Source organism: Pithys albifrons, chromosome 1 (assembly GCF_047495875.1).
Source record: "Pithys albifrons albifrons isolate INPA30051 chromosome 1, PitAlb_v1, whole genome shotgun sequence".
NCBI classification, from domain to species: Eukaryota; Metazoa; Chordata; class Aves; order Passeriformes; family Thamnophilidae; genus Pithys; species Pithys albifrons.
In genome coordinates, this window is record NC_092458.1 from 77,084,546 (window position 1) to 77,098,954 (window position 14,409).

Genomic DNA, 14,409 nt, shown 5'->3' on the forward strand with positions numbered 1-14,409 from the left:
CTTACTTGTAATGGTCTTGGGCAAGATTTTCTTTCTGATACGTTCTGAGTGAGTGTTTATCTCTGCGGTGTATGGAATTGTCTAAGTAATATGTAAATATGAGTCTTCAGTATATGACAAATCTTTTGAATGTAGGATGCAGAAATGTTAGTAACTTTTCCTGGAGAGAGCAGCTAGCTAGAATAAATACTTGGATCCTTGGTTTTAGATTTTTATATTTATCATTAAATAGGCAGAATCTTAAGTTTGCCATCTATAATAGACTCTGTGCAGCCTTTTCATTGATGCAGGTAGCCTTGCAGTGTGTGTGCATGTGTGTTTCTATATATAACAATAACTAAAGTTTAAGTTCTAGTTTACCTCTTAAATATTTTGCCAATATTTATTTTTTTTAAGTTAAATCTACTGTAAGTCATAGAATAATTTACATTTAGTGGATCAAGCATCATGGAGACAAGAGCTGAAAAAATAGTTTTATTGTATGGCTGAAAATACTAGGCATTAATAGACCTATCATTTTGTCAAAGGACTTTTAAACTGAGTAATGTACTTGAATGTTCACTGAAGAAAAGGTTTCCTAAACCAAAAGTTTTTTTATGAATACGTGCTCTCCCAGATTTAAGAGAGTCCTAATCATGTACTGCTGAACACTTCTGCAGGTGTCAGTAGTGGCTCCCTAATGAACAGTGTGGTTGAAAAATACCAATTTGTCCAGACCAGCAGAAAAAAAATCCTAGAAGAAATGGGAGAGGTGGAAAGGAACAGTGTAGTAATGGTGAAGGCATTTGGAATAAAAAGATTGTAGTAGGACGTGATACAATGTGTATTCTTCAACTTCTCTTTGATATATATTCTTCATCTTGTCTTGTGCTCGAACTATTTGACTGCTTCATGGCAAAGGCAATGAGTAGTTCAGCTGTGAAGGTGGTGCACACATCAGGATGAAGTGTATGACACTGTTCTGAGGAAAGCAGGTACAGTTGTTAGCATCTTTCTTTTGATGTTGATTTTTTTTTTCAGAATAGGGTGGTTATTTCTTTCAATGTAAAATGTAAGATGTGACATGCAAGATACTTTTTATGTTGAAGTCCTGTTGTTTTTAAATTGTTGATCCAGGAGTGCACATGGCTGTCTTTATAAAGCTACTTATTCCAGGGTAGAGAAATTCCTGTATTTAGAGTTACAAAATTTTGTTGGTCCTTAACCCCATTTATTTCCTGTGATAATCATAAATCCTCGATGAAAACCATTGTAATTTATTTTTTCATTTCTGCAGTCATGGAATTTGCGCAGCCCCATGGACCTTGGAATATACACTATATATATGTGTGTGTGTGTGTGTGTGTGTATACACACACACACACATATATATATGTATGTGTGTACGTATATACACACACACACACACACACACACACTTTGTCCTGTGTCACTTTAGAAGATAAAGCAACAGACAGGTGGAAGAACATTTTGCATATAAGATGAAAGACCTTTGGGGAAGACTTTTAAAAACCATTTTCATTGAAACACATTAAAGTTCATAAATAGTTTGTCTATTGCCTACAAAGAAGCAGGTGGGCGTAGATGAGAATTTAGTGATCATTATAACTTATTTTAAGGTGACTTAAATTTGATGTGGGCTTGGTCCTTGGTTGGCATAAACATTTACGTGCCATTGCAGCTTTGGGAAATTTGGTTTTTAAACCTTGAGCTAGAAAGAGTCAAGAAATAAATGATCATATGCTATACCTTTATGTATTACTGCAATAGATTGAAGTATATCCTCCAACAACACTTGTGTTTCTAGGTAATATTTTCTTTTATCACTTGTAGAAATTTTGACAGTAGCATAACTTATAGAGGATGTATTAGAATATAGTGTTGTATTGTCTGTAGACTGCAGTTCCAAATAGGTAGGGCTGGAACTGTCTGATAACTTAGAAACATAATTTTCTATTGACATATATCTTGTACTGGATAAAAATGCCTACTGTTGCAAAGGGCAGCAAAGCATATAATACTTCAGTGATCTTGGGTTTTTTGTGTATATGAGTAATTCTTTTTCCTGGTGAAACATGTAGGAAGCTGTTTTGCTGGAATCTGAGGAGATTGATTTTTGGAGTGATTGAAATTGCTCAGCAGATTTCAAAAGGTAGTGTTCTATAGTGAGAACTTGCCTTCTGGATTTATTTATTTCATATAAAACTTTTACTATAAAAACTGATGGATGGTCACCATTGCCAGTGGGTGGTAGTAGTAGTTGCCCTTTTATTTGCAGTCATGAGGGATCTGTTAAGGAAAATTAGATTGTTTATTGAACGTGTTCTAAATAGTGATGACCTGTATCTTCTTAAAGAGAGAGAGCTTTAAAAATGCATCCAAAAGGGATGGAATAAAAGCCTTTTGCTCAAAATACTGCATGAGACTTTTTATGTGCAGTGCAAGAGCAGATGAACAAGGACAGGCAAGCAAAGCATAGCAATGTGATAATGAGGTATGTTATGATTATTATTTTACGTGGAGAAACCATTTTTTTTGCTACAGACAGTTCCCTGGTGCACTGTATGGTTGTAAATCTACCTTACAGGTGAATTCATTGGTACCTTCTGCAGACAAGAAGAAATGGGCCAGGCCTGGACTGCATTGGTTTGCCGAGGACTTAATATTTTATCTTCGGAGCTTAGATTTTTGTTTGCATACCTTGAATACCTTCAATATCAGCTTCCCCAGCTTTTTTTTTCTGACTGAGCAGGGCTTTATTTTGTTACTGTATGACATGATTATAGATGGATGGTTTTTTTCTGAGTAAATAATAAATATATTGGTTTAATTTTCCAAAATTCTTGAGTTGTCTCTAGCTTAAACTAATCAAATCTGTATAACTGTCTCTTCTACCTGAAATACATATTTTAAAAGTGCCAGAGGTAGAGGATTGCTTCATTCTTACCATTTTAGTCGTATTTCTGGAGAAAGGAAAAGATAACTATATGTATTTAAACACTAAGTGTGTCTGCTGTTAAATTATCCATTACAAGATTGGTCGTGACAGTTAAATCACAGTTTATGTGATTACCTGCAAGTTGAATTCTCTTGTGAGCTTTTTTTTTGCTCCAGTCATAGAAAATGTACAGTAGAGATTTCTAATAAGAATTAGGCAGTCCCCTGCAGCTTAGTTGCAGAAAGACTGAGTGCAGCAGAATATTCAAGGCAAGGGACAGGGAGACAGTGGTATTATTGGGGATGTTTATACCTGCTTCATGCAGCTTGAAATATAAGGGAAAGCACTTTGCATAATGGAAGATAGCATATTAGCCAGGTTATTTCAAAGATTCAATTATGCTTCTTTGCCAGTAAATTATGGGTACTTTTGAATTTATTTGGTGGCTGAAAGCAAAATGGATTATGCTTGTTCTGTAATTTTAAGTAACCAAAGGTTGACTGTAACTAAAAGAACCAAGTATTAAGTTTCAAGGAAAGGTAATGATAGTAACGTGTGCAAATGTCTCAAAAATGGTAGGAAAAGCTCTGTGAAGCAAGTGACAGAGAAAAATGACAGAGAATTTATGCAGTGAGGAGGGAGAAAAATGGTAGAAAATGAGAAATTATGAAAAGGATCAGTTTTGTCTAAAATACCTGATTTCACATATGGTTAGGACTATGGCAGGGACTAGTGTGAACTGAGGGAGAAAGAGCTTGAAGGAAGCAGACCATAGAAATCAGAAGCACAGAAGAGATGCGTTCAAAAAAATACTTGAAACTGAATCTCGGCTTATCTCCTGGTTCAATCAGCTGCATCATTCTGCCCCCAGTGACCTTGCTTGGGATGGAAGACCATTCCTCAAAGTTTCCCCTGACCTTACTGTTTCCCATCACTAGGTTGTGCAGTGGTTGTGTGTGTGATTATAGGTATGAAGAGTGTTGGAGGTATTGGACTAGATGAACGATACTGCCTGTTGTAACAGAAATGAGTGTTTGGATAAGCACAGAGCAACAGCGAAGCCGTGGTGTGTGATACTGAATTGATGGAATATCCCTTTCAAGAGTTGTTATGATGTAATATTGGACAGAGAGAAAGAATTAGAGTTGTGGATTTTTTTTTTCCCAAAGCTATTCAGTCATCTAGGTAGGGTGTTAGCTTTTTAAGAAAATAATTTAAAAGAATTGAAGAGTGAAATTAATTTCTGGTTCCAGAAAAAAGCATGTTCAGCTTCAGGAAGGAAGCAATAAAACCAAAACTAAAAAGCATTTGTGAAAAGAACCTTGTCTTTTTTGCATTCAGATAAAATGATACATTTTCTGAAGTCATTGCAAGAGAGATTGTGCAGGGACTGGAAAGAAATTTTACAGTGAAAATCTATCCAGCAGCTGCCCAACAATGACACTGTCAGAACAAGCACTGGCTCACATCATATCTCCTGTCAGGCTCTGTCTTCTTGTGAACACTTCACTAATCTTTTGAATCCTGATGGAATTTAACAGCTTAGGGAACAGAGAGTTTGTGTAATGTACGTGTAATTGGTTGTTACTTGGATTCATGTTAATCCAGTGAGGTGCAGAACTTTTCAGCTTGTTTGGAAGAGGTGATATTGGATATGGTATAAAACCCAGCTCAAGTTCTACACATAATTTCTTTGGGGACCAGTTCTGCCAAGGGAATTATCTCCTGCAGTGATAGCAACTGTCTTGAAATGTCTACTGCTGCTCAGAGAGACTACCTGAACCTGGGAAGACTCGTGCTGAGGCTGAGAAGGAACACTCTTGCTTGTACTGAGTGATTTAGGAAAGGCTACATTAGCATCCTCATCTGCTCAGTCTGGAGGTAGATCTAGTCTTGATAGTAATTCAAGGAGAAGCAGGGAGAAATTGGTACTTTAAAATACAATTTCAAGATCTACGTATGTTGATGTGTCTCTCATTTTTTTAGTGGTCTTTCCCTTTAATTCATAATAAATGAAGGTTGCAATGTTTAAGTGAGGTTGCTGGTGCCAGAACGCACATTTAGATGAGTATGTTTTATTATGACCTACTCATTAGGGTGCAGGAAATTATATCATTGCGTTTAATGAGTAAACTTGATTTAATGGATAGTAAAAACCCAAGAGTTAATATGCTTAGTAGAATTGTCCTATAATGGTTTTAAATTGTTTCTTTTTTTTTTAATTAAGTCTTTGTTTTCTTGGAGAAACACAAGTCTTTGAACTGACTAGGCTGAAATGCTAATAAAAAATTGCACTACAGCTAGAAATTAAAAAAAAGTAGGATATCAGAAAAAAATTCTTTCCAGAGAGAGTAATCAGACATTGGAATGGCCTGCTCAGAGAGGTGGTGGATTCACCATCCCTGGAGGTTTTTAAACTCAGATTGGATGTGACACTGAGTACCATGATCTAGTAAATGGACTGGAGTTGGACCAAGGGTTGGACTTGATGATCTCGGAGGTCTTTTCCAAACAATTCATTCTATGTTTCTGTGAAAAAAAATTGAGTGCTTCGTTTGGACTCAAACACATTAAACATAGTATATGTCACTTGTTCTTTATTTTCATGTATGAACTAAGTTTCAGATAGGTAAGTATATGATAATCTTGTTGACCTGTAAAAAGAAGTTTGTTAAAATGTAAAAGGATTAAAAAGTAAAGAGACAGATACCCTGTTTGGAGTCTGTTATAGACCTCCCAACCAGGATAAAAAGACAGATGAAATATTCTATATGCAGCTAGGAGAAGTCTCATGATCACTGGCCTTGTTCTCATGGGAGACTTCAACTTACTAGATGTCTGTTGGAAATACAATACAGCAGACATGAAACTGTCCAGGAGGTTCCTGGAGTGTGTGGAAGAGAACTTCCTGACGCAGCTGGTGAGTGAGCCACGGAGGGAAGGTGCCTGCTGGACCTGCTGTTTGCGAACTGAGAACAACTGGTGGGTGATGTGATGGTTGGAGGCCATGATGATCTGGGCAAGGGGATCGAGTGCACCCTCAGCAAGTTCACAGATGACACTGAGCTGGGTGGGAGTGTTGATCTGCTGGAGGGCAGGAAGGCTCTGCAGGGTGTCTGAACAGGCTGGACCAATGGCCTGAGGCCAGCTGTATGAGGTTCAACAAGGTCAAATTATGGGTCCTGCACTTGGGTCACAACAAGCCCAGGCAGCACTACAGGCTGGGAACAGAGTGGCTGGAAACCTGCCTGGTGGAAAAGAACCTTGGTGTACTGGTCAACAGCAGGTGAACATGAGCCAGCAGTGTGTCCAGGTGGCCAAGAAGGCCTCTTCTCCCAGATAGCAAGCGACAGAACAAAAGGAAAATATGTCAAGTTGAGCCAGGGAAGTTTTAGGTCAGATATGAGGAAAACTTTCTTCCCAGAAAGTGTTGTCAAGCACTGGAACAGGCTGCCCGTGAAAGTGGTAGATTCACCATCCCTGGAGCTATTAAAAAGATGTGCAAATGTGGTACTTGGGCATGTGGTTTAGTGGTGGACCTGGCAGTGGTGGGTTTACAAGTTGGACTGATAAAAAGTCTAAAAGTAATGAAAGACTGCGGTGAGGTTGCTCTGGAACTTTCTATGCTACTGGCTGAACAACCCCAGTTCTCTCAGCCTATTTTTGTAGGAGAGGTACTCCATCCATGTAATCATTTTTCTGGTCCTCCTCTGGATCTGCTGCAACAGGTCCATCATAATGAACAGTCTCGTAGTCTTTGGGTTTTGCTCCCTCTGACTGTGAAGCCACAGGAAATTTTTCCCCCTGTTAATTAGTCACCCATGGATTGCTTTTTTAAGTTCAGAGGGGTAGGCAGTCTCCAGAATCCCTTTCCGTCGAGCAGGCCTGGTGGAAAAACGTGAAATTTTTTCCATGACTGGCATATGAGTCTGAGTTCACTGTCCTTCTTCTGCTAGGAGTGGTGAAATGAATGCTGAAAACTGTGGAAATCAAACCTGTGGGTCAGTGAACTTCTTAGGAGACTCCTGATATTTTGCTGGGTGAGCAGTTTTACCATTATAGCTCTGAAGAGATAGTGCAGTTTGGAATAAGACCTTACGGTAGCAATTTATGCTTGTTAAGATTCCCAGGAGCTGTAGAACATGGCAGAACTTAACACAGAAAATGTATGCCATTTATAATAACCAGAAAATTAACAGATATGCACTGAATGAGCATTACTATTACTGGTTCAGGCTCAAATTCTGTCTCTTTGAAGGAAGTCAAGAATGGGAAAACTCCAGTGAAGGAAAAAAATGCCTTTAATGTTCATCCTTCAAAGCTCTTAATAAAGTGATATATTAAAACCATCTAACTGCAGCTGAGGACAAAAGAATCTGAAATGCCCAACCTGTCAATTGTTGATGTTAAATATTAAAAGATGGCTTGATAAGCACTACACAGATGCAGAGGCTTAATTAATTTAGAGGAATGAGGAGGTTTTGTCTGTGTGGCAGTGAGGTAATACGTGTAGCCACATGTCTCATTTTGTATTTTTCTTGCTACTCATCATTCATTTAAAAATTGATTTAATTTTTGAAACTCATCTTGGTTTAAATTTTGCGTTCTCCTCCAGATCAAGTTACAGGCCAAGCTCAGATATTTTTCTGAAGGAAAAATCATAAGCAGTGGAGGCTGAAAATTAGGTAAAAAAGTTAAGATGTGTAATATATTTTAATTGAATAGGAATGAAAATTGCCTCTAAAGGTGCACCTTTTTAGGGACCTCTCTGTTCCCAAATGTAAAATTACTTCTTTGAGATTTCTAATGTAGGAGAAACAGAGCCATATGGGATGGATTGGCAGTGGTGATACTCAATGATAAGTCATGAAGTGAATGTCAGTGGGTGACTACGAGGAAAGGAATTGTTGCCCTATAGAAAATAATATGCCAGCAATTCAAATGTATCAATTTGTTTGCTAATTAGTGGATGAAATACACTTTTTTACATAACTCACATTGCTTAAATTGAATAGTAAACATTCAGTCATTTAAAAAGCAATTTTGTATGACAAACAGTAGCTTTTATAGGGCAACCTGCTGCACTGAGACTGTTTTGTCTGTATTAGATCTGACATAAGTGCTAACTAGAGATGACAAGCTTGCTTAATTAACAGTGCCATATTGTAAATCAAATGTAACCTGCATGTCTACTGAAAGATAGGCTGAACGGTGAACTTTATTCTACTGACTGTATTGACTAGATCTTCATTACCTAACTTCATTTTAGAAGCTTAGATGTTTTGTTTAGGTGTAGATATATGGTGTTAAATGTCTTAATCTTGAACTACATCCCATACTGAGTGTCTGGGATGAGTGTACAGTTCTCCTGAAAAAGACTGGGAAAGTATGCTTGTCTAGGAGCATATATGTACCTTCAGCTTGTGTTTTAATGATGTAATAAAATCTGTTAATGCTGATGAAATTCAAGGTGGGAAGAACAGCATGTGAGCCTGTTAACTTGCTTTTACGGCCTTGCCTGCAAATTTTATCTGTGAGCCTGAAAACTTAAGTTGGAACTCGCTGATTGTATTTTCCTGAATGTTGTATAGTACATGTAAAAGGCAATCTCTCCTGCAAACTTCATGCACTAATGATTGCAACTCCTGTGTCTTCACTTTGAAGTGATGGCAAGCCCAGCACGGGAGATTGACTGTAGTTCAGCCATGAAACACTATATTTAGGGAAAGCAGTGCTTAGTGTGCCTGGCCCTATTTCTTGTCAGAAAAATGACGAAGAGTGTAGGACTGTATTCTGGTAGTCATGGACTCAAGCTTCCCTGCCAGGAGAGCAGAGACTGAGTGCTGAGCATGAGCTTGTGTGTCAGTAGGTTTGTTTGTGATGGAGACTGACAGTGCAGGCATACCTAACAGAAACAGGAGAAATATCCATGGATTCTGAAAATTCTGTTACAAAAAAATTAATGTTTCTGCTGTTGCCTGTGTATTTTCACCTGGACACACCCTAAGTTTCTCTTGACAGTTTTTCTAACCTATAAATATTGCTTTATATTCCCACACTGATGCTGTTTTCCAACCAAGAAAAGTGCTTTTCAGTAATTGAACATTTCTGTTGGGTACATAAAAACATTGTGACTGTCCAGGCTGTAAAACATTATTGTAGAATAATCTTATTTATAAAATCGCCTAAAATTTGAAAATTGGCTTTGAAAGAAGGGAGAAAAGTAGGGAGAAAAGTAGTTTTAAGACATAAAATGTAATTGATTCTCCCTCTCTTTCCAGGTACTGCCATTGGAAAACAGAATGAAGGACACAACACGTTTCCCACAGGCACTGAACATTGGAATGGGAATAGTCATGGTCTTGTATATCTCATTAGCCACTCTGGGGTATCTGCGCTTTGGGGATGCAGTCAAAGGCAGCATAACTTTAAACCTGCCACAAGATAAATGGTACGTGTATATGTGACTTAAAAGCAGTAATCTAGAAGGCAGGAATGTTGCAATAGTTGTTCCATGCCTCAGTGCAGTGTCAGACTTATGACTGATAGGTGCTCAGACTTTCAATGTATATACTGTGTCTATGCCTTCTACAGTAGAGCTGGGGTCCTGGCCAGCAATTTCTTGCATATTAGAAGGACTTGGATATGGAGACAGATCAATGATCTTTATTATAAATTATTCCATCTCTAGCAGGAGCTAGTTCCAGGACTACTGAAGGGGAGAATGTGCAGTTTGCAACCAGCTATAATGCAGTTCTGAAAACAGCTGCTTTTACCTTGGATATCCTGGTATTAAGTGCCCTTTTTTAGTATAATCACTGAGTTTAGCAGGTAAACAACTGGAATAGATAAAAAGCTGAATAAATTTAGAGTTCAAGTGCAAGTTTATGGATAATGTATGGTAATGGCTTCCTATCAGGAAAGTGAAGCTGATGCTTGCCAGTGTCCCAAGGATATTATAATTTTTATCTAGTTTTTTTTTATGCTATGAGAATTTCACACATCACATGCTGAAAAAGCACTGAAGACTATTTCAGTTGGTGCATTGCTATGTCTGTATCTATCTGTGAATGGATATATGCTCTAAATATTAATTTAAAGATAACTATCAATATTTTTAGTACTTCTGTGTCTGATGGGCCTAAAATTAGGTATATCAGCAGTGCATGAGTATTAAAACTGAAAAGTATTTTAGTGTTTTCATTCTGATCAAATAATGTGTTACAGGTTATATGCTTGCATCTACTTGTTCAATATCTGTTGTGGCAGCTTATTGAAGTAGTAAAATCTCAAATTATGTGAAAAAACCCCCGCTTTAATGCCAAATGCTGACTCCATTTTGACTCTTTCCAAAAGAGGAGAACATGTGTAAAGAATGTTCTTAATTTTTAGGTGTTACTTTTTCCACTTCCTTTTCATTCCTTGGAGTCAGTGTGAGCCATGCATTGGTAATAATCTTAAACAATTTTTGTTTAATTGCCTGGCTGATTCCAGTGTTTAATACATGAAAATATAAAAAGTGTATCTCGAAGGATGAATTTTTTTTTGGTTGCTACAATTTTTGTCTAGTTCTTGTTGCTTGTTTGCTTGTTCTGTTTTTATATTGCTGTTGTAAAAACTGAGATTTGGGCCTCAATTTTTTTCCATTTTATGGGAGGTTGTTTTGTGTTGTGGGTTTGGGGACTTTATTTTCCAATTTTTCCTGTGGTTCTGTTTTTGTGGGATATTGCTTATCATATATATTTACATCCTTTCATTGGACAAACATACACAAGAAGTTTAGCAGGACCAGGTGCAAGACAGGGCAATCCCAAGCATAAGTACAGGCTGGGCAGAGAATGGATCAAGACTAGCCCTGAGGAGAAAGTCTTGGGGGCATTGGTGGAGAAGAAGCTTACTATGTTCCAGCAATGTGTGCTTGCAGCCCAGAAAGCTAAGTGTGTTCTGCCCCTAAAGCATTGTGGCCAGCAGGTTCAGGGAGGGGATTCTCCCCCTCTATGCTGCTCTTGTAAGACCCCACCTGGAGTGCTGCACCAAGCTCTTGGATCCCCAGCACAAGAAAGGTGTTATCCTGTTAGAACAAGTCCAGAGGAGAACCTAAATATAATCACAGGGCTGGAGCACCTCTCCTGTGACATGCTGAGGAAGCTGGGGGCTGTTCATTCTGGAGAAGAGAAGGTACCAGTGAGACCTTAGAGCACCTGTAATGGTTTGACCCATGGCTTCCTCAGTAACCATTGTATCTAAGGAAGTTACAAGTATTCCACACGTGTCTTCCACGTAACAGTGGGGAAGTGGTTTGGGTTGTTTTTTTTCGCTTCCTTGGCTGAGGAGCTGGTGGGAGGTGGTTGAAGTCTGGTCCCTCCGGTCCCTGGTGGTTCTCCTGTCCTGGGTGAGATTGTTTCATTCTTGTTCCCCTTCCTTGAGGTTTTTAATTGTGTTTGTTTTGATTCATTCGGTTTCTTTGGGCTAGGTTAGAGTCTTCCCTATTTTCCGGCTAATCAATCCCCTTTTCTCCCTTCCCCTCTCCCCTGGGGGGTGGGATCCTATGTATTGTGTACACAGTGTGGTTTGTAAATGTTAGTAAATATAATTTATTCTTTTTATTCAGTTCAGTTTCTTTAGAGTGCGTTTCTTTTCAGGTTTTTTTTTCCTTTCCTTTGCTGGGAAGGTTCTGGGAGGGAGAAGGGGAGGCCAGTCCAAGGTTGGCAACAGTTAGGCCAAACCTGCGACATTATTGGAGGTTCCACCGAGATACTGACCTTAAATTGTTTTGTAAATAGTTCTCTGTTTAAAGAACAGTGTCCAAGAAAACTGCCAACTAAAGTAGTATTATCAAAACAGTCACAGTAAAAGCAGCCAAAATTATCTTGTTAATATAAACAAAGTTTTTGTTTAAAAACAGAAAACTCAAGCATAAGGTAAACAATAGAAAAAATGGTTTTCACCCTTTTTAGCAAATACCTGAAAAATACCAAAGAAAGTCAGTCCAACCATGCTAGCATGGCCTGGCAGTCTCTTGTAATAAAAAGCCTCCTGTTAAGTGTCTTTCTATTCTTTTACATACTAATAGTGGTAACGCTTACTCCCACTCTAAAAAGTCTCCTAAGGACATACCTAAGTCTGCCTGATAATTGTCATCCATGTAAAACCCTCCTGAATCTTAGCATTAAAGGCCTATTGACATGTGACATTAAAAGCCTGTTAAATTATGACATTAACAAACTATTAAGAAAGATCCCTACTGTTACAATTAGTCCCAGTTATTACCTAAATTGTATTGTTACAGCACTAGTGTTTACGAAAATAATGGAACTGTTGTATAAGATTGAAAAAATGCTGGCACTTTGTTGCTTCCCTTGTTTCAAACCTAAGAAAGGCTATGCCTCTGGGAGACTCGCTGGAACTTTGGAAAGAGCTATAGACAGGCCAGTCCCTGGGTGGAATAGAGCTTAGTTAAATCTCAGTAAAGTGCTAAGGCGTATCTCACCCTCCGTTTATTAAAAGTTCACGTCAAAACAAGTGTGTGACTCTATTAAGGTGGCCCGCTGTTTATCAAAAAAGTAGAAAGACCAATGAAAGATTCATTCGGTTTCTTTAGGTTAGGTTAGTGTCTTCCCTATTTTCCGGCTAATCAATCCCCTTTTCTCCCTTCCCCTCTCCCCTGGGGGGTAAGATCCTATGTATTGTGTATACAGTGTAGTTTGTAAATGTTAGTAAATATAATTTATTCTTTTTATTCAGTTCAGTTTCTTTAGAGTGCGTTTCTTTTCAGTTTTTTTTTTCCTTTCCTTTGCTGGGAAGGTTCTGAGAAGGAGAAGAGGAGGCCAGTCCAAGGTTGGCAACAGTTAAGCCAAACCTGCAACAGCACCTTCCTGCACCTTCAACGGAGAGGGGCATTTTCCTAGGGCACGTAGTGATAGGACAAGGGGGAACGGCCTTAAGTTAAAGCAGGGCAGATTTAGTTTAGGTATTAGGAAGACAGTATTTTTATAAGGGTGGTGAGGTACTGAAACAGTTTGCCCAGAGAAATTTGTGGATTCCCCATCTCTGGAGGTGTTGAAGATTGGGCTGGATGGGGCTCTGAGTAACCTCATCTACTGGGACGTGTCCCTGTCCATGGCAGGGCAGTTTGAATTACATGATCATTGAGGTTCCTTCCAACCCAAACCATTCTCTGATTCTATGACATTAGAAAACCCCAGAATCTTCAAATCCTTAATGCATCCATTCTGTCTGTGTGATACATCTGAAAGGGAAACTATTTCTATTGCAAATACTACATGGCAGTGCATGTTGTTTGAAAGATTAGTGAAAAGCTTGTTTTAAATGGTAGCCCTGGGTTTATTTGTGCCTTAAGAGAAGTGCTCTTAAAAAATAAGGAGTGAGAGGAATGTGGAATAAGGTAAAGTTGCTACTCACTGTTGCTTTTTATTGAGCTCCTGCAAGCAGCACAATGAACTTTATTCTGCATCCCCGCTGTCTGACAGAGCTGTTCATATGTGAAGTTTTGAATAGCTCTTGGCTACAGTGCAGATGTGATGATGATATTTATCCTGATGGCTTTGCAGGACTAACACAGAGAGAGAGAGAGAGAGAGAATAAAAGAAATGGAAACAGGTCCTCCATAGGGTAGGAAATTGGCATTATAAGTGTAATAACCTCAAAGCTACTCAGGGCATATATCTACAGTTAACAAATTCATCTGTTTTTGTCTTACCCTGGATAATACCCCAGAGCACCAAACAAAATTAGGAGAAGCAGCTCATTGGTGTTCCCAGACATTGTGATGCAGGATGCTGTTGCTGTGCAGTACTGTGGCTCTACCTGATACAGTACTGAGGGGCAAGTGCTTGCAATTAACTCTGCTAGCAAAAACAGATTTGCATTGAACCATATGACAGTATTTTGCTATTTGGTCCTCACGAAAAAGCCAGTAAGTTTACAGTCTGACCTAGAGAAATGCAAGGAGCAGAGGATTTTTTTATAAGATGGTCACATGGAAGAGCCTGGAATGTAGCTAAGCAGTGAGACTTGGCTTATGTGTTTAATTCCAGCTGGACAACTTCTGCTTAAAAATAAACCTTTTCTGAATAAAAGTAAATTAAAATTCTGCTGCTTTCTGAGTTTTATGTGATGTCCTTGCAGAAGAATTGACTAGAAGGCATGCAGAGGCCCTAGACTGGTTAAGTTCTTAAGTTTAATTTAAATAGAGGACTGCTCATATTCTTGAAAACATCCTGCTAGATTAGTGCTTTTGGAGAAATCACGTAGTGCAGTTCTAGTTTACATGGTGTTTGGTAGTACAAATTGTCACTCAGAATAATATATTACTTAGAATATATTGAAAATGGAGTTCAAGAGTAGTTTTCAGCTTGGTTTTGCTGATCTTTAGCAACTTTTTTCTGCAATCAAAGAATTCTGGCTTACTGCATTAAATAACATTTCTATTTTTACTTGCAGTTAGCTGC

The 14,409-nt window shown here is 38.4% G+C and overlaps 1 protein-coding gene across 2 annotated transcripts in view; it reads left to right on the plus strand.

Annotated features, from left to right (window-relative positions):
- SLC36A4 (solute carrier family 36 member 4) overlaps nucleotides 1-14,409 on the plus strand; it is a 93,913-nt gene that overhangs the window by 32,176 nt on the left and 47,328 nt on the right. For both annotated transcript variants that reach the window (XM_071555881.1, XM_071555890.1), the window contains exon 9: nucleotides 9,220-9,389. In XM_071555881.1, the coding sequence (XP_071411982.1) occupies nucleotides 9,220-9,389 (170 nt within the window). The remainder of the gene's footprint in view (nucleotides 1-9,219; nucleotides 9,390-14,409) is intronic.